Source organism: Muscardinus avellanarius (genome assembly GCF_963383645.1).
Source record: "Muscardinus avellanarius genome assembly, chromosome: X".
NCBI lineage: Eukaryota > Metazoa > Chordata > Mammalia > Rodentia > Gliridae > Muscardinus > Muscardinus avellanarius.
Window position 1 is genome coordinate 85,870,185 of NC_137792.1, and position 25,377 is coordinate 85,895,561.

The following is a 25,377-nucleotide window of genomic DNA, read 5'->3' on the forward strand; positions in this document are numbered from 1 at the left end:
ACCACCAGCCCGGCAGTGAGACTCTATTTTAAAATAAAAAAATAAAATTGGGTCAAGGGTATAGCTTGGGAGTGGAATGCACTTGGGTTCAACCCCAATAACACACACACACACACACACACACACACACACACACACACACACACTCAAAGATTCTGTGCTATTCTATATATACTGAATGGGAAGGATTTAAAATTTGAAACCAACAAATAGGCTACAGATTTTTACTCTCCTTGAATGTTCAAGACACATTACCATTACAGAAGAGTCTGGTGAGCTTTCTACTTTTAATACCTAAATAACTAAAAGCCTTGGTTTTTCCATGAGACTGTCAAGGCAGGTGAGAAAAATTGCTACCTCTAAACCTCTCACCTCAGATCCAGGAGAATGAAGCCTCTAAATGTGTTTCCCAAGCAACCCACAAGATGGAGTTGGTCCCCTGATTGACATTTTCTTAGCAATTTTACAATTAGGGTCCATACTAGCCTGAGCTTTCTTTTTGGAGAGGAAAATAAGAAGTTTCTGTTCCATTCCTTGGAGAAGGGTCAAATGATTGACAATCAACATCATACTTATAGCAGGATATAGGAGCCCAGGACAATAGGAGTCATCCAAAACAATAAATTGAGACATAGTAGCACATGCCTATAATCCCATTACTCAGGAGGCTGAAACAGGAGGATCATAAATTCAAGGCCAGCCTTAGCAATTTAGTGAGACCTTCAGCAATTTAGTGAGACCTTGTCTCAAAATAAGAAATAAAAAAGGGCTGGGGCTGTAGCACAGAGGTAAAACATCCCTGGGTTCAATCCTCCAGAGCCCCTCCACCCCTGCTTCCAAAACAAAAAAACAACAGTCAGTAGTCTAGACAAGATTGGGTACATTCAGGGTAGTATGACCAGAGACTAGTCAGTAGTCTAGAAACATTCTCTAGGCCAATGTGACTTCAGCTTCACATGTAAAGACTATTTTGACAGGTCCAAAAAAGTTTTGATTAAGTTCAGAAAATACGAGAAGCTCTTGGATAGTCACTTTTTGTGGCTTATTGTGAATTAGGCAGATACTTCTCCATCTCTTATTGAAAATGTTTCTAAAATCTACTTTCATTATAAAATACAAATACAACCAGGCACAGTGGCCCAGGTCTGTAATCCCAGTATTTGGGAGGCTGAGACAGGAGGATCATAGGTTCAAGGACAGTCTCAGCAACTTAGTGAGAACCTGTTTCAAAATAAAAAATAAAAGGGTGGAGCTCAGAAGTAAAGTGCCCCTGGGTTTAATCCCCATTACCACACAATAAATAAGTAAATAAATAAATAAATACCTAACTTTGTAAGTGCATTTTAAACATAAGACTTGAATCCTGATCTGCTGGATAAGACTCGTATAATGGTATAAGATTCTAACCTTCACTGGCTCCCTATGCTTCCTTCACATGCCATTCAAAGCTCTCCACCTGCCCTCAGCCTGTTCTCCCATTACTTCTTATTTTGCCAAATCGGGCCATGTGAACATGACTTTAGCTTTCCTGCCTCGGTGCAGTAACTTGCATTTTTCCCATTTAGATAGAGAGACCATCCCAACTCTGCCCCACCTCAACTTTCAGATATTACAGAAACATTTCTCAGTTAATGGAGTCCTCAGTAGTGTCTACCATTTTTGAACTTACTACTATAGATTCCTCTCATTCATTGTTTTTCAAAAATAAAAAGTTGCTCCTTGGCATCTGTTGAGCTATATTCTCATTTTTTTTATATAGTTCCACAATTCCTTATCTGAACCTTTGGGCCAGATGTCATTTAGAATTTAGACTATTTTTTAAAAAAATTATACAGTATAGCTGGGCATGGTGACACATGCCTGTAATCCCAGTACTTGGGAGGATAAGACAGGAGGATCACAGGTTTGAGGTCAACCTCAGTATTTTAGCAAGACTTTCTGCAAACAATAGTAAAAAGGGTTATCTTGGAGCTAGAATGTCCCTGGGTTCTATCCTTAGAATCACACACAAAAAAGTTATATGGTGCATATACCATATATTACCTATTACTCCAGTGGGGTCTTGAGAAACTCCCCATAATCAAGTGTTTTTGCATTTCCATAATAAATGTGAATTTTTACATTAAGTGGGATAAAGATGATAAAATATTCTTATATCAGTTCAAGGTCAGGTTTTGCCACATAGTTACCAAAAAATCCCTTTTAGCTTTAAGAGCTTTGTGGATTTGGGGATTATGGAAAGGGATTGTGGAATGATTTACCTAATTAGAGTTTGAACTCTTTCAGCAAGAATCCTATCAGTCTTGGTGTTATAACCCACCCCAACTCCTAGCCTCTAAAGCACAGATCAAACACAGTGCCTGTCACAGAGTAGATGTCCAATCAATATTTACTAAATGGCTAATCCTTCTGGGTCTCAGGCCTCAGTGTTGGGGCAGTGAAGGGAAATGGGCATAGATAATGATGTGCAGACCAAAAGGAGCCCTTAAATCTGACTCTGATTTCTAAGATTTGTCTTTTTCTTCCACAAGTAGAAGGCAGCCCCAAAGAAAGCAAACTGGTTATTTGTTCAGATAGCGGGGAAGTTCAAGAGGGGGGTTCAAAGGTATGAGAATTACATAATTCCGTTTACTCTTGAAAGGGGACCACAGAGCTTTTGTTTGTGAGGTCTCAGGAGATCAAGCAGTTGATTAGAAGGAGTTGCCTGTTATCAGGAAATGCTATTGATTCAGTTCTTTATTTCCTTTTTCTTTTTTCTTTCGTGTGTGTGTGTGTGTGTGTGTGTGTGTGTGTGTGTGTGTGACTGAAGATGGAACCCAGGGTCTTATACATTCTAAGCAAGTGATCAATAACTGAGTTACATCTCCAGCACACTAAAAACAAATTGTGGTATCAGAAACTAAATCCAGTGGTGTTCTAACTCCAAACTACATCCCCACACCCCCTCTTCCCTTTTTTATTTTTTTTTAATTTTTATTTTTTGGTGGTACTGGGGGTGGAACCCAGAGGCTTTCTACCTCTGGAATATACTCCCAGACCTATTTTTTTATATTTTATTTGGAAACAGGGTCTCACTAAGTTGCTGAGAGCCTCACTAAGTAGCTGAGGCTGGCTTCAAACCTGTGCGATCCTCCTGTCTCAGCCTCCCAAGCACGGGGATTACAAGCGTCCGCCACCACGCCCGGCTCTCCCCTTTTTAAAAAAAGAGTCTCGCTAACTTGTTAAAGATCTCATTATGTTGCTGAGGCTGGCTTCAAACCTGCAATCCTTCTGTCTCAGCCTCTCAAGCACTGAGATTACAGGCCTGTGTCATCATACCTGGCTAATTTTTTTTAAATTTTGAGATAGGATCTCACTTAAGTTGTCCAGGCTAGCCTCAAATTTGTTTCCCTCTTGCCTTAGCCTCCCGAGTAGCTGGTATTACAGGTGTGCATGGCCACACCTGGACAGTTCTTTATTTCCAGCCACTCAGGTCTTCCTCACTTACCCATTCCTGCAGAACTCTTCTTCCCTAGGAGACAAAAAGGAGGCCTTAGCTACTTGACAGTCATTATTCTACTAACATTGGCTACAAAGGCAGCAGAGTGTGGCTGAAAGGGCATCAGCTATTAGTAAGAGGACTGACTGCAAGGCTAGTCTTAACCTTGCTGTTAAGTTGCTTTTAGACAAGTCCTTAAAATTCTCTATTCCTCCACTTTTGCATCTATCAAATGGGAATGATATCAGCTCTAACAAACTCCATGGTTTTCCTGTTGTCAAAATGGGGATAAATGCCTCTTCAACTTGAAATTCTTGTGTGTGTGTGTGTGTGTGTGTGTGTGTGTGTGTGTGTGTGTATTTCTGGGGATTGAACCCATGAACCCAGGGTCATTCTACTTTTGAGCTACCCCCTAGCCCTTTTTATTTTTTTAATTTGAAACAGGGTCTCACTAAATTGCTAAGAGCCTAATTTGCTGAGGCTGGCTTCAAACCTGACATTCTGCTGTCTCAGCCTCCCAAATACTGGGATTACAAGTGTGTACCATCATGCAGCTGAATCTGAAATTCTTTAAATGTAAGCTCTTTTCCGTGACATTAGTGTGATCCTCAGCCTGTCATCCAAGTAAATTCTTCTAGCCATGACTCAATACTAGTTCTCTGCTTGCTGAACTCTAGCCATCATTTGAGGCCATATTAAATGTCTTCTCCTTTATGAAGCCTTAGAGTAAACTACATATTTTATCTCATATATCCTCACAGAAGCTCTGTCTGGGAGATATTATGATTCCATTTTATTTTTTTATTTTTATTTTTTTGGTGGTACTGGGGGTGGAACCCAGAGGCTTTCTACCTCCGGGCTATACTCCCAGATCTATCTTTAAATTTTTATTTGGAAACAGGGTCTCACTAAGTTGCTGAGAGCCTCACTAAGTAGTTGAGGCTGGCTTCGAAACTGTGTGATCCTCCTGTCTCAGCCTCCCAAGCTTGGGGATTACAATTGTGCACCACCACACCCGGCTCTATGATTCCATTTTATTTATTCTTTTTGTTTGTACTGGGGATTGAACCCACATGCATTCTACCTCAGAGCTACACCTACAGCCCTCTTTTATTTTTTTTAAATTTTGAAACAAAGTCTCATTAAGTTGCTGAGATAGGCCTTGAACCTGCAATCCTCTTGTCTCAGCCTCTCAAATACTAGAATTACAGGCATGAGCCTGGCTTCATTCCCATTTCATAGATGAAGAAACCAAAAGCACAGAATAGTTAAGGGAGTGGTCAAAATTACAGTGTCTAAGTAGAAAAGCCAGAGATATAATCCTGAATGAATCATTCTCTGTTCCTATGGAACTTTAGACTCCCAAGCGGTTCTTAACCTGCAGTTCATTTCTCCCTGACAAGGCTGTGAGCTCTTAGAGGGCAGGGGTCATATCTTCTTGTAATTTGACATAAATGTACTTTGTGAATGTGGGGAAATTGGATGGGTCAGAGTGGATCAGAATGGAAGTGAGGTGGCGGGCACGGGGGTGTAACTGACTGGCCTAGGATTTTCAGTTCTGGGGTGTCCCATCTTTCCAAGGGCTTAGTTCACCTTTTCTGGTTACTGCCATTAGAGAGATGTCTGGGAGTGTCAAGAATATTCAGTGTTTTTGCTTTCTGTCAGTTCAGGGGAGAGTCTACGGGAGCTGAGGAACTATTTAGTAAAAGGATTTTTCCCCTGCAAGAAGCTGTATTCAAATTTCTATCTCTACAAGTGGGCCAGAGTACCATAAGCAGACTGATTATTCATGAAATTCCTTCTAGAGAGGGAAAGCTGGGGAACGTATTGGAGGTAGAGATAAGATAGAACAGGAAAGCTCTGTAGTCATAAAATAGAACAAAGAATGATAGGATTTTCCAGCTCATATTGGGTTAGAGTGACTCAAAAGTAAAATGACTTTAAAAATAGTAATAAATAACCTCTAGAGCAAAATAATATATACTGAGTACTTACGGTGTGTCAGGCACTGTGGCAGAGTTCTTTGAATGTATTATCTTGCTTAATCCTTGCCAAATCTGTGTAAGGTAGTCATTATTTAGGGTCCATATTTTCCAGATAAGGAAACAGGTCAAAAGAATTTAATACATTTGTTCAAGGTTGCACAGCATAAGTAGAAGAGCTTGGGTTTCAAGCCAGGCTATAGTGTGATAATCAGGTTTCACTCAACATACTTTGTGGCAACACCTTTTAATTATATTTGAAATAAAACTAGGTGAGAAACAGACATGGCTTAGTTGCTGAATGGAGGATCTTCTCAATCGAGATTTGGATGTCTGTGCAGTGCTGGGGATTGAACCCAGGGTCATTCTACTTCTGAGTCATTTTATTTTGAGACAACTTCTCACTAAGTTGCAAAGGACCTTGATAAGATTACAAACCTGCCATCCTCCTGGGTCAGTCTCCCAAGAATCTTTCATTCTTGTAGTCCAGAGACAACCACTCAGTTTCTCTACAGTGGTGCACCAAGCCCAGAACTTGGGCTCACTAGATTTCAATCCTAGATGTAAGGCTTGAGGTCCTCCATCTGAAATAGATGCCTCTGAAAGAAACAAGGTAAGGCTGCAGATGAAAACCCAAACATTAGTGAGGCTAGAGAGAAATGTAGCTACATCACTGGACTTGTGTTAATAATTATTGGTCCAGTCTCACCACTTTTTACTTCTTCCATTTTCATCTCCATCAATAACTATCAGATAGCAATCATTTTCAGAGGAGAATGGCAGACTCACTCCACTAATGGCAAAGCTGAGAGGGCAGTGGAATGGGCTACACTGAGCTATAATCCCAGCCACTTAGACAGGGAAATTGTTTTTCAGGGTTTTACATTGCCATTTCTGTTCACCTTTTAATGAATGCTCTTTGTCCATAAATGAAGCAGAGATGGAAGAAGAGGTGAATAAGTGCTAACATAAATTGCAGTGGGTCAACAAACAAATACAGGCTTTTAAAAAATGTTCTTTTTTATTTTTATTTTTTAGTGTGGGTTAAGGTGCTTGATGATTTCTAAAGTACTTCCTGAGTTTGATTAGTATGCCAGATGTATCAAAAATTGTGATCGCAAACCTTTCACTGTAACCCATGCATCCGAGTGGAAGGTTCTTTTCAAAAACAGATAAAGATCAGAATATAATGTGTCTTTTCACTATTATATGTATTTTACTGACTCACCAGTCACATGCTAGGTAATGGATATTAAAATTGAAATAAGCAGGCTCTGAAAAGCTATAGTTGACCTTTACTTTTCATTTGAAAGCACACAAGTTTCTTTTTATTTGTGATACATTGTGACAAGGGAAAATTGGCAAACGGCAGGAGAAAACACTTTTATGGCACATGCTATATTTGTGTAAGTAACAACGGGTGGCTTTAGCATTTACCCTCTAGTTCTTTTCCATCGTCCTGAATCATAGCCAGGAGCTGGAATGGCTGTAGTCAGGCTATGGTCAGGCTAACTGCCTTCCGAAGTACGATGTGTGCCATGTTCTTTTGCAGCTTGGCTTTGGATCGTTCCTCGGAATCATTGGATCAAACCTGGTTGAGAACAAGCGGCAGATGGTAAGTGTTCATCCCTGTAAAATTGAGTTCTTCATCTGAAAAAGTTCAACATTGATGTGGATAACTAACACGTCTTACAAGTTTTCACACATTTCGCCACAAACGAAACTGCTACTTTCCCTTTTCTCCTAAGCCACCAGGAAACTTGTTTTATAGTGAGCCTGTTATGAGACTTATTTTCATCTCTCCTGAGGCTCCCTCGCTGGCCTCCCTAGTTTCTTTAAGTCACAAGGATAGAATATTCTGGATTTTGCTCTGTGTTTTTCTCCTTACTTCCAGAGGAGTGCTCCATCCTGTCCTGCCTTTGATTCTGTGACTTCCATTGCTGTGGCCCTGAATTATTAGTGACCCTCACATCTTCCTTTCTGACACATAATCTTTTTTTGTGTGTGGCACTGGGGATTGAACCCAGGGGCATTGTACCTCTGATTTACTCCCTCAGCACTTTTTTTTTTGGTGGTACTGGGGTTCCTGGAAGCCCTTCTTCCTCCGGGCTACACTCCCAGACCTATTTTATATTTTTGAAACAGGGTCTCTTACGCCAGCACGGCTGGCTTCGAACCTGCGCGATCCTCCTGTCTCCGCCTCCCAAGCGCGGGGATTACAAGCGTGCGCCACCACGCCCGGCTGCTCCCTCAGCACTTTTTATTTTGTGCTTTGAAACAGGAACTCACTAGGTTGCTGAGAGTCTCGCTAATATGTCATGAACCTCCTGTCCCAGTCTTCTAAGTACCGGGGTTACATCACCACACCTGGCTGACATACAATCTTTTGGGAATGTTTTCACAGAAGATCCTGTCTTTTAGGAAGTTGCAATCTAGAGAACTTTGATTAAGAAATCAAATGTACTTGGGCCCCCCCAAAAATTAGGAAGCCCAATGAAAATATCTCCATCATTCATAGTTCAAAATGTGTTGAAAAGTTGAAAGGAAGGATAAACATATAACGGAAGGCGAAGCTTAGAAAGTTCAGTGTCCCGATAGGGTCCCCCAAGGGCAAATTGTTGTATTTTCCTAGTTCAATTTGCAAAGGCCTCCTTGAAGCTGAGGGTGGACGGTACAGCATGAACTGCCAGCTATTGTAGTTTTATAGACTTGTAAATCAAGAAACCTGGTGAGTGGTCAGATGATGGACTGTTTAGGTTCCCCCTGCACAAGTCTCTGTGGCATCAAAACGTTGATAATGGAGTCTATTTAACAGCGAGTTTAATCAGATTATGTAATAGCTCCAGGGACACAGAGCTCTAACCATATGTTTCCCCCCAGCAACATGAAGGATCACCCTCAGGGGAGTTCTGATAGTTTTCTTTTTCCATTTCACCTGGACTACACCCCCCACTTGTGTTTTCACTTCAGTCTTAAATTATTCAAAATAATGGGAGAGTTTTAATTGTAGTTCTCATCATAGCATTGCTAATAATGTCAATTTCATGACACTGTTCATTCATTATTTACCAATTCTCTGTAATGCTGTGAAGTGAGATTTATGGAGAGAGGTTTCTGAGCAACTCTCAAGGGAAATACGTATTTCCTTCTAGGCTGTGGAAGTGGGAGAACGCTAGCGTGGCCTCTACTTTGATTTCTTCTGCCATATTATTTCTTCCTCTTTCCCTTTAAAGCAAAGAAAAATGTTGTTTCTATCTAGTTCTGAAGGTCAGAAAAGGCAGATAGTATATGAAGGTAGCACCTATCCCTACCCCTGGGAACACCTGCATGTTAACACCTATATCCCCACGTCTTGAATTGTAATAGAAGGTAAATTGTTCAGAATATTGATCTCATCTAACATGATTAGAAAAGAAGACAGTCCGGTTCAAGTTAACATTTTTCTTATTTCACAAACTTTATATGCACTGCACACAACTGTTCAGTTTCAGAGACTTCAATCCTTGTAATACATCCCTGCCATTGAAATCTCAGTAAGTTGAATGCTGTCTTTCTTCAGTGATGCCAAAGGCCCCATAGCGTTGTGCAGGGCCTCCCATTCACCCTTGTCTTCCTCAGAGTCTACTATGCTATCCAGTAAAAGCATGAGGAGTGCAGAAAAGCCTGCAGGAGGATTCGGTGTGCACTAGGCTGGATAGAGAGTCTGAACACACCACTCACAATCACTGTACCTTCATGTCCACATAAATAAAATATACAGACTTTATGATGTCTAGAGTCTAACATTTTTCTGAATCTAAGGATGGCCAGGCCCCACAGCGAAACTCCTCCATGGACAGCAACGCCTGAGCCCAACAAGCCTCCCCTTCATTTGGTGCTCACAGAATTAATTTCTTAGTTCTGTTTTCCTCCCTCCTCTTTGCTGGCTTCCACTCCTTTTCATCTTGCATGACAGAAAAGACCATGGGGAGACAGGCTGGGGCTTTGCTCTGGCCGGTGGTGTCTTGAGGATCTCCTGGTCTCCAGAAGCTGCAAGAATAGAAGGTTAACAGACACACTTGTTTTGTTCCCCTGCAGCTGGTGGCTTCCATCGTGTTTATCAGCTTTGGTGTGATTGCGGCTTTTTGTTGTGCCATAGTTGATGGAGTCTTTGCAGCCAGACACATCGTGAGTATTATCAGCCCTCAATTGATTCGATGGATCGAATGTGTGCTGGGCGGTCAGTGCTGTGCTGAGTACTTTTAGGGGTACCCATGAGGGAGAAGGCAGAATCCCCTTCCTCAAGAGCCAACAGTTAAGATGAGAACACCAGCAGACACATGGAAACCTTGAGAGCTGGGTCTCAACCAGGGATGTGAATCCAAGTACCTTAGTGCTTCAACTTGGGCTCTGACAGTCAGGGAATGCTTTCCAGTGGTGGAGGGCTAGATGTAGACCTTTGACCTGTAAGATTTGGAAAGGGAAAAGCATAAGTATTGGGGAAAGGGAAATGGCTTGGAACCAGCCTCAGGGGTAGGGAGAAAACAGCAAGAAGCCACACAACTTCCTGAGAGCAGCCAAGGTTTCCATGGCTCACCTCTTCAACAGCAGACCATGAGCATTGTTACTCTTTCTTAGACACTCAGTCTGGAGGAAGCCCATAGCCCAAAGCTACCACTCACAGTCTGGTCCAGCAGCTCAAATACCCAGTGCTTCCTGCTCTGAAGAAGCTGTGTTAACTTAAGTAAGGACCATTTTATTGCTGAGTCCCAAACATGTGATCCTTCACTGGGGAAGTCTGGGACTAGGGGCATTCCCATTTAGTGATCTGTAAGAACCCTTGTCCCTCCTACCAGCACTTTCTATCACAGTATTCCAGACTTCTGGCATAGGGCCATTTCTCCACTAAGTAAAACAAGAATATTGCCTAGGATCTTTGGGACTTTCAGGGTTACAATTTCTTTTCAAATGAGAAAAAATGATAAAATTTTAGGTTAGAATTTTTTACATATAAGTATATTTGTCTTTGTACCAAATGCAGTCATAAAGTATAATCAAAACAAAATACACTGGGTGTGGTGGCACACACTTGTAATCCTAGTACTTGGGAGGCTGACACAGGAGGATCGTAGGTTCACGGCCAGCCTCAGATACTTAGTGAGGCCCTCCACAATTTAGTGAGACCCTGTTTCAAAATAAAGAATAAAAAATGCCCCCTGGGTTCAATTATATAAAAATGATATGTGATTTTTAATATTTATGGTACTGGGGATTGAACCCAGGGGCATTCTACTTCCAAGCTACAACCCAGCCCTATTTTATTTTTATTTTATTGTTTTAACTATGAAATAGCATCTCACTAATTTGCGGAGGGTGTCACTGAGTTACTCAGGCTGTCCTCACACCTGCAATCCTCCTGTCTCAGCCTCTCAAGTACTGAGATCATAAGCATGTACCACCATGCATGCCCAGCTTAAAATGTTATTTTAAGGAATGAAGGGACTTTCAAAAGAGTCTAGGCCCTAGGGAATCATAAAGTAGCCCCTGATCTGCTTCACAGGCCGAAATCAAGAATGAACCACAACAACTTGCTGACCCCCACAAACTCACAAGGTCATTTTTTTTAAACTGAGCCAACATTGGAAATTAAAACATCTCATGAACAACTAGAAATTATATTTGTAAAATAATTGAGTTGTAGCAATGTTGTATCATCAGAAAATTTTAAATTCCATTTTAGTTACCAGCTAAAGTTCATTTCATCTGAGGAAATGTCATGTATTTAGTTGGAACTAGATTAAGACAATTTGACAAAACCTTATTTTAATTTCACCCCTCAGACAGAAGAGTCAGCCCCTTCTTTGCCAAAATGAAAGGAACTCATATGGTCCATTCTTTTACCCAGACTGTCTCTGAATTAGCATCTCAGGAAATCATTTCTGGACATAGAGAAAAACAAGGGGTGGGAGAAAGAGGCCATTGCTTGATTTTCTTTCAGGGCCAGGAATATAAATATACGTTCCTCTATCAGATCTACCCCTTCTGATTTTATCTGAAAATAGTCATCTTGTTCTTGATTTCTTCTTAAAAAGGTACATGGCGCATCAGTAAGTCAACAGTCACAATCCTACCACCTTAACATATCAATTCTTACTGTTTTTGCATATTTCTTTCTGAATATAAACCTATTTTTGTAGCCTGCTTGCAGTCAATCATCATAAGCATGCTATTTTGTATTCAACAGAAGCCTTAATACTAATTCCTTGTTTTTGTGTAGTGCATTTAGCTTTTCAATATGCCTTCACATCTATTATCTCATTTGAGACCCACAGCAATCTTGTGAGATGTAGGGCAGGCATTATTATCCCCATTTGACAAGCAGTATTCACTCTGAAGCAGTCTCCATGGCAACATCGGCCTAGTGGCTAAGAAGCCTGCAGTAGATTTTGATGGCATCACAAGCTAAAATGGCTTCCTTCTTTTTCCTCTTTCCACTTTCAATGCTTTTTAAAATAGCTTTATCGAGCGCCAAGCATGGTGGTGCACGCTTGTAATCCCCGCGCTTGGGAGGTGGAGACAGGAGGATGGCACAGGTTCGAAGCCAGCAGCACTGGCTTAAGATACCCTGTTTCCAAATAAAACGTATAAAGTAGGTCTGGGAGTATAACCCGGAGGGGCTTCCAGGAACCCCAGTACCACCAAAAAAAAAAAAAAAAAGCTTTATTGATAGAAGTCCTATTGTGTATAACCCATCCATTTATTTATTTATTTTGTGGTACTGGGGGTGGAACCCAGGGGCTTTCTACCTCTGGGCTATACTCCCAGACCTATTTTATATTTTATTTGGAAACAGGGTCTCACTAAGTTGCTGAGAGCCTCACTAGGTAGCTGAGGCTGGATTTGAACCTGTGCGATCCTACTGTCTCAGCCTCCCAAATCCTAGGATTACAAGTGTGCACCACCACGCCTGGCTCTAACCCATCCATTTAAAGCATATAATTTGATTACTTTTAGTATTTTCACAGTTACATGCCACATCACCATGGTAAAATTTTAAAATTTTTATTATTTTGAAAGAAACCACATACCTTTTGTTTGTCATCTCCCTATCCACTAATCTGTTTTTTTCCTTTAGATATCCCTATTTTAGGCATTTTACATGCTTTCTGTGATTGGCATATTTCACTTAGTATAATGTTTACAAGGTTAAAGGTTTATCCATGTCCTAGCAAGTATCAGTGCTTCATGCCTCGTTTTATTTTTGTTTTTGCTTTGGTTTTTGTTTTGGTACTGGGGATTTAACCCAGGGACATTCTACCTCTGAGCAACTTCCCCAGCCTTATTTTATTTGGAAACAGAGTCTGCTCATTTGCTGAAGGTCTCACTAGGTTGCTGAGCTGACCTGAAACCAGCAATCCTCCCAAATACTGGGATTACAGGCATGTGCCACGTGGAAGCCCAGCATGCTCCATGCCTCTTAATGTTCTATTGTGTGGATATTCCACATTTTGTTTGCCCATTCACTAGCTGATGGACATTTAGGTTGTTACCATCTCTTTGTTATTATAGATAATGCTGCTATAAACATTTGTGTATAAGTACTTGCATAGACATAGCTTGTCATTTTCTTTGCATCTAGAGGTGGAATTGCTAGGTCCTATGATAACTATGTTTAATGCTTGAGGAACTGCTAGAGTGTTTTCCAAAGTGGCTGTATTATTTTACATTCTCACCAGCAGATCATGAGGATTCTGATTTCTCTATATGCTTACCAACTCTCATTATCATCTGACATTTATTTCTGGCCCATCCTAGTGGGTATGAAGCAGTAGCTCCAGTAGTTTTTTTAATATTTTTATTGGTGCATTGTAGTCATACATCTTAATGGAGTCCAAGATGGTGAAGGCATACATGCACACATCATCCAATTAGCCCTTACCCAATTCCCACCCCCTCTCTCCTTCTCATGTTTGACTTAGTAATTGACTTTGATATGTTTGTTAATATACATCATGAACATTAGAGAATTTCCTTCTCCCCCCTCACATTCCCTCAGTTCAGTTAGGTTGCCTTATTTGCTCATCTACAGTATTTCTTTCTTCATCTACAGTTCCTCCTATGACCCATTTTCTCACTAGCTTTCACATATTAGGAGAGTATCTGATTTCTTATTTTTTGTGACTGACTAAACTCACTTAGCATAATGTCCTCCAGTTCCATTCATTTCCCTGTAAATGACGTAACTGTGTTCTTCTTTATGGCTGAGTAAAATTCGATTGTGTACATATCCCACAGTTTTGTAATCCATACATCTGTTGATGGACATCTTGGCTGGTTCCATAGTTTAGCTATGGTGAATTGTGCAGCTATGAACATAGATACACATGCATTAGTTTGGTAGTTTGGCTTCGTATCTTTTGGGTAGATACCCAGAAGTGGTATTGCTGGATCAAATGGTAGATTTGTTCCCATTCTTCTGAGGATTCTCCATACTGTTTTCCAAAGTGGTTGCACTTGCACTAATTTGCAATCCCACCAACAATGTCTTAGAGTTCCCACTTCTCCACATCCTCGCCAGCATCTGTTGTTGTTTGTGTTTTGAAAGATTGCCATTCTAGTTGGAGTTAGGTGAAATCTCATGGTAGTTTTCATTTGCACCTCTCTGATTGTCAATGATGCTGAGCATTTTTTCATGCATTAATTGGTCAAGTAGTTTTGACTTGCATTTCCCTGACACTCAATGTTTTTTATCATTGGCCTCAATAAAAGGTAATGGGGAAAAATCCAAATTCTATTCACTGGAAGCTTCCTATAATGACCGCCTCCTTGCCTCTGGTTCTAGGCCTTCCGTGTATCCTGAGGTTAATGACGTGTACTACAGCATTCGATTCAGGGATTTGGGGTAAGGCTGGATGAATCTTTAAGAAAAATGTTTCTGTTTACACTGTTTGCCCTCAGAATTCTGGTTGTCCTTACTGACACCCAGATAGTTTTGAGGAAGGTGATTTTATTGATCTATGAAAATATCTGTTGGCCATCTTAAATGAAAGGCATATTTGGACCTTAGCACAGCTTGGTAGCTTACAGCCAATGTGCCTTATTGTTAAGGACATTTAACACCATCTTGACCTACTCCTTTGACTCAGGTGAATCTGAACTTCTTCCCAAGACCTACCTTGTCACAATCTCTCTACATGTGTCTTGCTCCTTCTCTCTCTATTTCCTTCCTTTCTCATCTCTGTACTAAGGCTATTAACTAGCTAGGAAATCACTTTCCTATGCAACAGTTTCTTACTTTCAAGTGTATATAATAGTAACCTACCTTTTGGATTTAGAATGAAGATGAAATTAAATAATGGATATGAACAGGCCCTAAAGTGCTCCAGCATAGAGTAGACATTCAACCAAAAGCAATTTTTCTTCATCCCTTCTTGCCAACGTTGGTGATCTTTCAGGTTAAAGAGGTTGCAAACCCGGGCTGATTGTCCTTTTACTTTTTACCTCCCAGTTGCCTGTTCTTGCTCCTCTTCTAAGGCCTCAATGAATACTAACAGCCAGAAGCAGCAAATGGACAATTGCTACACACATCTGTCTTCATTTCAGGCAGTCAGTGGCTGAATGCATTTTGCAAAAGCAGGAGTTTAGGAGGGCTATGACCAGCATATCAAGCCTCTTCTCCAGCAGGATAATAATGATTTTGCTTTACTCAAACACAAAAAATAAACCCTGCCAGCTGTGAGCATGAGGATCTTCATTCCTTGCCAGCCTGATTCCAGGGCAGTGTACTTTCAGAACATTGAACAGCCAAGAGGCTGATGTAGAAGTAGCTGATGAAAAGCCCCAGGTCTATCTGGGCATGGCAACGCACAACTCTAATCCCGGTACTTGGGCAGCTGAAAGAGGAGATTTATAGATTGGAGGCCAACTTGAAAGAAAGAAAGCCCTCAGGTCTTTGATGGGAGTGTTGGTTAGGAAGCAGGGGGCACTTGGGCACCTAGTACAGGAGATTATAAATAGCATGTGTGGGGAAAGGCAGCTGTCAGGATTGGAAAAGCCAAAAGAAGTGGGCAAAAGGCAGAGTGGCAAGAGATAAATTTCCTTTGTCTGAGGATTTGAGCCAAAATCCAAAGGTCAGTTTACATAAACTATTGTTCTGTCCTAACCTGCCTTTGGCAGAAGCCCCCTGTCACTTAGGGGCCCTTTAGCATCATCAGCTCTGAAAGCAAACAGTTCTCCTGGCTACAGGTTTCCAGCCATCCAGGCTTTTGTCTGTCTGTGCTTCCCCAACCCCTGTATCTGATATCTCCCTCACCAGGAAGCTGGCCAGGCCAGCGGGGTAAATCAACCATCCTTGAACCCTGTGTTAGTTTTTTTGGGCTTTAGCAGTATTTAGGGAGTTAACCAGCTTTATCTAATATATGTAGGTAGGTGGAAATGGCTCATAGTTCAGCAGGATTCAAATGTACAGCCATGGCAGTGGTCACCTGTCCTCCAGGGGCTTGCTTCCTGAGAACTTCCTTCTGAAAAAGCTGATGAAATGACAGACAGGATAGCAAGTCAACCAGCCCTACTCCTGTTGCCAGGTGATAATGAGACTTCACTGTCACAGCTGTGCTCACTCCCTCCATTTGAGGGTGTGATGTCACAATAACCCGGAGGCTGCTTGCAAAGAAGACAAAGCCTAGAATTAAAAGAAAGCCAGAGAGGAAATGTCAAGAAACTTGATTCTCTATCCACTTCCTAGTTTCTCATTAACCAAGTAGCCCAATGGAAAGCAGTTATTAGAACATTTTTTCCCCTCTGATTTGTACATTCTCAGACCCCCTAGATGGTCAGCTTTCAGAAATTAATCCAACCATCTGCTGGATTTAGTGTATGTCAGTGTGTGTGTGTGTGTGTGTGTGTGTGTGTGTGTGTGTGTGTGTTACCAAGCAGAGCCTCTGATGTTTTATTTTCAAAAGCCAAAACCCCTTTGGTTTGGTATTTCCCTTTCCAGGATCTGAAACCACTATATGCAAACCGGTGCCACTATGTCCCCAAGACATCCCAGAGGGAAGCTGAGGAGGTGAGCTGGAATAAGGCTGCATGCCTTCTTGAGAAAGTCTATTTTGCCTGAAACCCCCTTTCTCTTCCTCCTTGTCATAGGTCTAAGGTTTGCAGCCCAGTGTCTTTAGCTGATCTGTTCAGTGGGTCAGCACACAGTGATACTGAGATCATACTCATTGGTTGGAACCTTATGGGGCCTAATCAGATTTAGTTTGTTCTGTGGCCACAGGCTGCCCCCCCATGAGCCCAGCCATCAGCCTCTTATTTTAATTCCAAGAGGGACAGATGAGAGTATAGAGTCTACAGGGCACACCCCTCTCCCCCTCACTGTGGATTGCTGCTTGGATTTGGTATCCAGTTGAGAGAGAGGTGGGAGTCCCACCAGAGCACTAGGTCCCTGGTCTAGGCAGGCTAAGGAGGCAGACCCTGAGTCCCACAACTTTGAGGCTCTAGAGGCCAAAATATGGCAACTGGGAAGCCTGGTCTACCTCAAGGCTCTGGGGAGGCCTTGACTGTCGCCCTGACCCATCTCATGACACCTCTAAAAGACCAGCCTAATAACATCTGAGCAGGTACACAAGAGCATCTCTTTCCAATCCAACATGTCTTTCCTCATGCTTCACGTTGCCTCCCACAGAACTGGAGGTGATGGGCAGTGGCAGCAGGTCCTTTCTGGAGAGCATTCATCTCAGTACACCATAGTCCTTCCTACCCTGAGGAGTCCTTCATGTAAAACTCTACCCACACTTCCAGGACCCTTGAAAAGCTGGCACTCTCTTATCCTCAAATAAAAAGCCAAGCCCCCCAAGAATATTTGGGAAAATGATATATTTGTGTTTGGGAAGAGAAAAGAAAGCAAGTGGGAGCAAAATAGCAACTGCCTTACACAACTTCAGAGGAAGCCCGTTTATATAAAATACAATGTGCGTGGTGCCCTTGGAGCCACGCTGACTGACATCCTGCTCTCACAACATTGTGCCAAATACTTTTATATGACTTTGTTGTCCACTTGCTTCCTTTTACTAACCACAGGGTTTTGTTTGTTTGTTTAGGTGCTGGGGATTGAACACAGGCACATTCTACCTCTAAGATACACCCCCAGCCCCATTTTATTTTTTATTTGAAAACAGGGTCTCACTAAGTTGCTGAGGGGCTCACTAATTGATGAAGCTGGACTTGAACCTGTGATCCTCCTGTCTGGGATTACAGGCATCTATCACTGTGCCCACCATACCAACCACAAACTTAACATTTTTTTCTAACTATCCTCAAATTTGAAAGAAGGAATGGAAATGTGTATGTGCAAATAGCAGCTTATCAGAAAGGCAGGGAGCATTTGGATGAAGGATCCAACGTAGAAAAGAGTACCTATTTAATACAACTATTCTCTACAACAAAGCAAAAACAAATTCAAGAACACTTCATTGTATTCATTTAACGGAGAGAACTTGGAAAATTTCTTGCAAACGAGAGAGGTGGTAAATAGAATTTCTCTCCCTCAGTCTTTAAAAAATGTTTCTTAAACTCTAAATGTGTATAATGTCATTGCTGTTCTCTTTATTTCATTGTGATGGCCTTTTCATGTTAATTTGGTTACTGTACAGATCTTAATAATGACTTCCATAGGTTTACTTTAACCCTGGTCCCCCTAACCCTATTTTTCCTATGTAAGGTCATAAGTTCCTCAACCAAAAATTCTCCTTCCGCGAATGTTATGAGGAACCTTACCCAAGCAGCTAGAGAGGTACTATTGTACTTCAGAGTGCATGTGCTGGTCCCTCCGTCTTCCTTTCCATCGGATCCTTTTTCCTCCTATACCCTGATCTCCCCTTCCCTCGGATCTTCCTTTCCTATTGTTCATTCATAGCTCTGTCTGTCCTTTTGTCCATCTTTCCTCCTCTTCATCTCCACCTTCAGGGATGGGGCACTAAGGGCTATGGCTGAGGCTGAAGTCCAGCCACACAATGACTTGCCTCCTACACACGTCAGCCCTTCCCTGCCCAGCCCCATCCCTCTCATGCGTGGGTGTATGTGTGTCACAGCCATCCTCATCGTCTCCATTGGCTACTAACTCGCATTTCTGATCCAGAGGGTCCTCCCTCCTCTACGATGCTGGCTCATCTCCTCACTGTCCTTTCCCCCCAGGTTAACTGCCCTCACCTTAGCCGTGGATTCTGCACACCTCGCATCCGGGGTAATACCTGCTTCTGCTGCGACCTCTACAACTGTGGCAGGTAAGTGCTGAGGCACACGCATGACAGTTACCCAAAATGGGCACTAGCACTTGGAAGGGGAAGAGCATGTGGTAGGGATCGGAGAAGCAAAAGACACTGGTCTGTCAACAGACTTCAGCCAACAGGCATTACCTGCCTTCTCTGGGCCACACATAGTACTGAGTACCTTCTCAAACTTGAGCTCATTTAATTCTTACCTATGAGACATGTAGAGATCCCCATTATATGGATGGGAGAGGATCATGCCCCAGGATGCTCAGAGGAAAGAGACAACTAGAATAAGGTCACGCAGGACTTAAAAATGGTAGAAGTAAGCCAGATATGGTGGCGCACGCTTGTAATCCCAGCATTTGGGAGACTGAGACAGGAGGATCATGGTTTGCGGACAGCCTCAGCTACTTAGTGAGGCCCTTTGCAACTCACTGAGACCCTGTTTCAAAATAAAGACTAAAAAATAGGGCTGGGGGTGTAGCTCGGAGGTAGAATGCTTCTGAGTGCCATCCCCAGTACTGCAAACAAAAAAAATTGTAGAAGTAGGAGCTAAATCTGCATCCAAGTTCGACAGATTCAGCAGCAAATGAGACAAAAGTTCTTGCCCCATGGAGCTTATATGCTAGTGGAAAGACAGTCAATAAATATACCAGTAATCAATATACTCCTGGGTTGGTGATCAGAGCACTGAAGAAAAATGAACCAGGACAGATAGATATTAAGGAGGATTGTGTGTGTGTGTCTGTGTGTGTGTGTGTGCATGTGCATGCTGTCTGTGTGTGCCCACTATGGTAGATGGAATAACAAGGGAAGGTTTCTTTGAGAAGGTGCCATTTGTGCATAGACCTGACCTGGAGACAGTTTTTCAAGCACAAGGAACAGCCAGTGCTAAGGCCCTGAGGCAGAAACAGGGTTGGAGCTGGTTGTGCTGTAATTATGCTTGTTTTCTGCCCTCAAGTTAACAAAACATTCGTTCTTTCTTTCAAATATATTTATGTAATAGGAATATAGATTGACACGGGGTAGCTCAGAGACTCTAGTAGTGAAGACAGACATGTGAAGGATTGATTGCCATGGAGCAGGATAAGCACAGTGGGGATCAATGGATGTAGTGGGAGTCCTGGTAGCCAAAATGAATGAAAGTCAGAGTTTTCAGGGACTGGTTAGTGTCAGGAAGTGATGTGGGAGCAAAGCTTTAAAGGAAAAATAGTAAGTTAGGAGACAAACCAAAATAGAGATTGAATTGGGAGGATATTCCTGGTAGTTGTCTGAAGGGGAGAACAGAGCAGTGGCCAGAAGTCAGATTGACCTGAAGAACAATTTTGGACTTGGCCTTATAGTCACCTGAGAACTATTGAGGGGTACATCATTAAAGATAGTCTTGAATTGGAGACTGGAGGCAGTCAGGCCACAGAGAATTGAGTCTAGATTAAGCTAGCTTGGGTACAATAGCAAGCAGGAAATGTGTGTGGGTGTGTGTGTGTAGCAGTAGTAGCAGTAGTAGTAGCAGCAGTAGTAGTAGTAGTAGTAGTAGTAGTAGTAGTAGTAGTAGCAGCAGCCACAGCAACACTGGGGATTGAATACAGGGACATTTTACTTCTGAGCTAAATCCCTAGCACTTTTTATTTTTTGTTTCCAAACAGGGTCTCACTAAGTTGCTAAGGGTCTTGCTACATTGCAGAGGCTGGTCTTGAACCTGTGATCCTCCTGTCTCAGCCTCCCAAGAACTGGGATTGTGGGTATGCCTCATCATGCCCAGCTTATTTTAATACTTTCAAAACAGTCTGTCTAAGTTGCTGAGAGTCTTGCTAAATTGCTGAGGTTCCACTGGTCTCATTTCATTGAAAGATCTGGCAGTGGAGGAAGAGAAACTTTAAGACTTAAATGAAGCTTGGAATCATCTGGGGGTTCAATTATTCACATAGGAATAATAACTAATGCTTGTAAGGGACTTAGATCCTTAGCAGATGATTGAGAACTGACTATAATTACACTTCCTGAGTGCATCCTTCCAAAAATGATCAAAGTGACATAAAATAGATCCCCCAAAAATCCAGGTTGTTTTGCTATATTTTCTTGAAACTCCTGTGTCCCTCCCAATCTGCTCCCTCCTTCAGTCTCTATTTATCTCCTCCCTCCTGTGGCCCCCCTCCTTTCCCCTCCTGGCAGTTCTCTGCTCTCTCCCTCTCCTTCCCCATTTCCCAGCCTCTTGGGGTTGGGGGTAAAGCTGGCTGGAACACTTGCCAGAAAACAAAGTAGGAATGGAGAAACCTAGGGTAGGCTGAGAAGTGATTTCTTGCAGACACACCTTTCTCTCTGAAATGGGTGTGTTTCTGACAAAGGATTGAATAGGCAAAGTCCTACTTTAAATTCCATTTAGCTCAGCCCTCGGGTGAATATTTTCTTTTTTTTTTTTCTCCTTTTTTTTTTTCTTTATGAAAGCAGAGGCTCAAACCCAATTTATCTTCCTGTCAATTGCAACTTCATAATAACCGGCTTACTTTCTTAAAGCCAGTTCTACCAGTGTTGACTTTAATAAAGGAGCTTTATGAGGAGCTATGTTAAGCCATGGGCTCCCCAAGTGCAGGGGACATGAATCCATCTTATGTATATCCCCTGACTCCAGCACAGGGTTAGGGATAAGTAAAGAGTTGAAGAAAAGGGAGTGACATATGTTGAAAAGGAGCAAAAAGAATTTTATTTACATCAGGAAAAAATGAAATTTTCGATTAGGCAATGGGTGAGGATCATGGGAACACTGAACCTAAAGACCTTCAAGCCTAGCAGGTGTTGTGGTACACAGCCATAATCCCAGTGTTTGGGAGGTCTAGACAGGAGGATTGCAGATTTGAGGACAGCTCCAGCAACTTAGTGAGACCCTCAGCAACCTAGTGAGACCCTGTTTCAAAATTAGAAATAAGAAAGGGCTGGGATATAGCCTGGATGTATAATGCCCCTGAGTTCAATCCCCACTATCCCCACCCCAAATACAAAGATCTTTAAGCCTGGAAATGGCTGTCACCTACCTGGTGCCTAGAAGTCAGTCCCAGGTGTCTCACAATGCCCATTCCTGAGACTGTAGTGTCAAGATTTCAAGGTTAAAGCCAAGAGGAAAGGACATGCTTAGCTTTTCATTGGGTCGCAGGCCATGAGAAGGAAGAAGGGATGGTCCTACAATTGAGGGAAGCATTTTTCCTTGACCCGGGGCTTTTTCCAGCCACAGCCAATGAGACTTAAACTCAGGGCCTAAATATAGCTAGCAATAAGCATTTTGAGGCTCGGAGACTTTAATTTTGCCAAATGGGTATTTGTTTTCCTCACACGAAGCCTATTTTTAATCAATTGCCAGCTCCTCTGGTCCATTTCTTGGAAAAGAGGCCAAGAAAAAAATGGGAACAAAAACATCAGGCAGTCATTTGTACAGTGCTGCAGAAACAGTTTCCACTGTCCCCTTCAACCCTCAGACTTTCTCTGACGTAAGTGGCGGTGAGGTTTTAATACCCAACATAGATGACTCCGTTGAGCCAGCTGCAGGAAGGTGGCTTTCTCTAGGACACAGCTTCTGGCTATCATCTACTTGCTCATCTTGGGAGAGGACAAGTCAATACCACTGTTTTTGGTGTGTAGCCTAAAGAAAGTGGAAGGATGAAGTGGGTTATGAACAGCTTCAGCTAGTTATAAAATGAAAGATCACTTACTTCCGTTCAGTACTTCCTTTTTGTTTTTTTTTTTTTTTTTTGGTGGTACTGGGGTTCCTGGAAGCCCTTCTACCTCCGGACTACACTCCCAGACCTATTTTATATTTTTTTTATTTGGAAACAGGGTCTCAAGCCAGCCAGCGCGCGCGGATGGCTTCAAACCTGCGTGATCCTCCTGTCTCTGCCTCCCAAGTGCGGGGATTACAAGCGTGCGCCACCACGCCCGGCTCAGTACTTCCTTTGCCACACCCTTCTGTAGCTCCTACTATGTATAATGGTCTGCTGCAAAACAATAGGTATAAGCCAGGTATAGTGGCATACACCTTTAATCCCAGTACCAGGCAGGCTGACATAGGAAGATTGCAGGTACGAGGCCAGCCTTGGCAACTTAGCAAGACCTTCAGAACCTTAGTGAGATCCTGTTCCCAGGGTCTAAAAAAAATTAAAAAGGGCTAAGAGGTAAAACACCCCTGAATTCAATCCCCAGTACCACATAAAGCAAGAATAGGTATTAAAAAGACATATTTTATCCCTAAGAACCTCAGTTTACCAGGGACTTTGTAGTGAAGAAGACTTGCAGACTATATAGAATACATACAGGGAGAGATACACAGAGGCAGTCTTGCTGCTACCCACCCACCAAGAATGACTGAGTAGTTCCGGACCCTATTAAAGAGCAGAGGATGCCCTCCTGCCTTATCCATGGTCTGCTTCCTCCTCCTTTAAATGGGGACTGAAATACAGAGAGGTTATCTGTTTCTCCTTGTCCACCCAACAACTTGAGAGCAAGGGGATATACATCCATATTGGGTCATCAATCTCATGAGCAATGCAATGAATAGCCATCACACTCAGTTACTCATTCACTGAGTATTTAGCCATGATCTTTTATATTTCCACCACTGTGGTAGGCAGTGAGGGAGATACAAACAAATGTAAGAGATTATAAGCGGGCATGGTGGCACACCCTTGTAATCCCAGTACTTGGGAAGTTAGTAGGTTTGAGGCCATTCTTAGCAACTTGATTAGACTCTCAGTAACTTAGTGAGACCCCGTTCCAAAATAAAAAATAACTAGCGGTGTATGTAGCTCAGAGGTAGCTCAGAGGTAGAATGTCCCTGGGTTCAATCCCCAGGAAAGGAAGGAAGGAAGGAAGGAAGGAAGGAAGGAAGGAAGGAAGGAAGGAAATAAGGAAGGAAGAGGAGAGGAGAAATGTAAAAGATGATCCTTGCTTGCAAGAGGTTAAAATTTTTTTGTGTGTGGTACTGGGAGTGGAACGCAGAGGCCTTCTACCTCTGGGCTATACTCCCAGACCTATTTTATATTTTTATTTGGAAACAGGGTCTCACTAAGTTGCTGAAAGCCTCACTAAGTAGCTGAGGCTGGCTTCGAACCTGTGGGATCCTCCTGTCTCAGCCTCCCAAGCGCGGGGATTACAAGCGTGTGCCAACATGCCCGGCTGAGGTTACAATTTTAACATCATGGTGACCTTTGTTGTAATACTGTATTAAGCACTGAGTAGGCTCTCAATACATATTGGATCAGCTGAATAACTGAATGATTGACATATGAGATGTAATAAAGTAAAAGGAATGGATTATCCGAGGCTATGGGGGTAAGAGGAAAAGCTAATGGGTAGGCACCAGAGCCTGTAAGGGAAACACTATTGAAGTTTTTAGCTGTGGGAGAGGTCAAAACAGGCAGAAAACAAAAGGCAGCGCCTTTCACAGAAGGTGGGGGGATCTGAGAACAGGTTTGGGATGAAATACACCCAACAGAGTTAGTGTGGGACTTCTGAGGACTCCAGCCTAGCTGGACAGCGGTCTTCATTTTAGGGCCAGATTATGGCAGACCGAGGAATTTGAGCATTTTCTCCTAAAAGTAATGGGGAGACATAGAAAGGTTTGGATTAAGTGAGTGGCATTAAAAGGTGTAGTTTAAAAGTTTAAAAGAAGAGCAGTCTGGCAATAGTAGGATGGCCTTGCAGTTCAAGAGGTGTGAGGGTGGGGCAGTGGGAATGCAAAAGATGAAATTTCAGGGAAAGCTCTGCCTGAGACTGCACCAAATGAAATCGTGAATCTCAAATCACATTAATTTGATAAAACCTGAATCATATCTAGGTATTATTATTATTATGCTTCACAGTTCAGTTTGAAAATGTAAATAGTTACTGAATTCACTCAATTAAACTCAAACATATCTTCTGTAAAATTACTGAATACTTTTTATGGCACTGAGGATTGAACCTAGGGGAATTCTACCTCTGAACTATACCTCCCATCCCTATTTTAGTTTTTACTTTGAAACATTCTCAATAAGTTGATGAGGCTGGCCTCAAACCTGTGATTCTTCTGCCTCAGCCTTCCAGGTACTGGGATTACAGGCATGCACCACCATGCCTGGCCTTGAATATTTTTGGGGGTGCTAGAGATCAACCTAGGACCTCTCACATGCTAGGCAAGTGCTCTACCACTGAGCTACATCCTCAGCCCCAAATTATTAGATACTCAAGTCCCACTTCAACACAAATATTTGCTATTTGAATTTTGAATCCTGTCTTTCTTCATCCCCTTTCCTTTTTCATTTTTTCTCCTCTGTGCATATCACATTTTTAACCTAAGTTCATTTTTCAGCTCAAGAACTTTGGTTTGCATGTTATATATTTATTTATTGTGGTACTAGGGACTGAACCCAGGGACATTCTACCTCTAAGGTACGCCTCCAGCCCAATTGTTTATTCTTTATTTTGAAACAGGGTCTCACTAAGTTACAGAGGCTTCACTATGTACCTGTTGTTGACTATGAACCTGGATCCTCCTGTCTCAGCCTCCCAAATACTGAGATTACAAGTGCGTGCCACCAAGTCCAGCTTTGCTTTGCTTTCTTGCTTTCTTTCTTTTTTTTGTGGTACTAGGGATGGAACCCAGAGACATTCTACCTTGGAGCTGCACCCCAGGTCCTATTTTTTA

The 25,377-nt window shown here is 42.3% G+C and overlaps 1 protein-coding gene across 4 annotated transcripts in view; it reads left to right on the forward strand.

The window, feature by feature from the left end:
* The window catches only part of TMEM255A (transmembrane protein 255A), a gene marked incomplete at both ends in the record, with an annotated part of 62,296 nt that overhangs the window by 13,861 nt on the left and 23,058 nt on the right, over positions 1–25,377 (forward strand). Inside the window, 5 exons of one of the 4 annotated variants that reach the window (XM_080718495.1) lie at positions 7,013–7,075; positions 9,538–9,627; positions 16,436–16,504; positions 18,158–18,229; positions 18,631–18,719. In XM_080718495.1, the coding sequence (XP_080574621.1) occupies positions 7,013–7,075; positions 9,538–9,627; positions 16,436–16,504; positions 18,158–18,229; positions 18,631–18,719 (383 nt within the window). The remainder of the gene's footprint in view (positions 1–7,012; positions 7,076–9,537; positions 9,628–16,435; positions 16,505–18,157; positions 18,230–18,630; positions 18,720–25,377) is intronic. The other 3 variants (XM_080718497.1, XM_080718496.1, XM_080718498.1) reach the window with 3 other exon arrangements.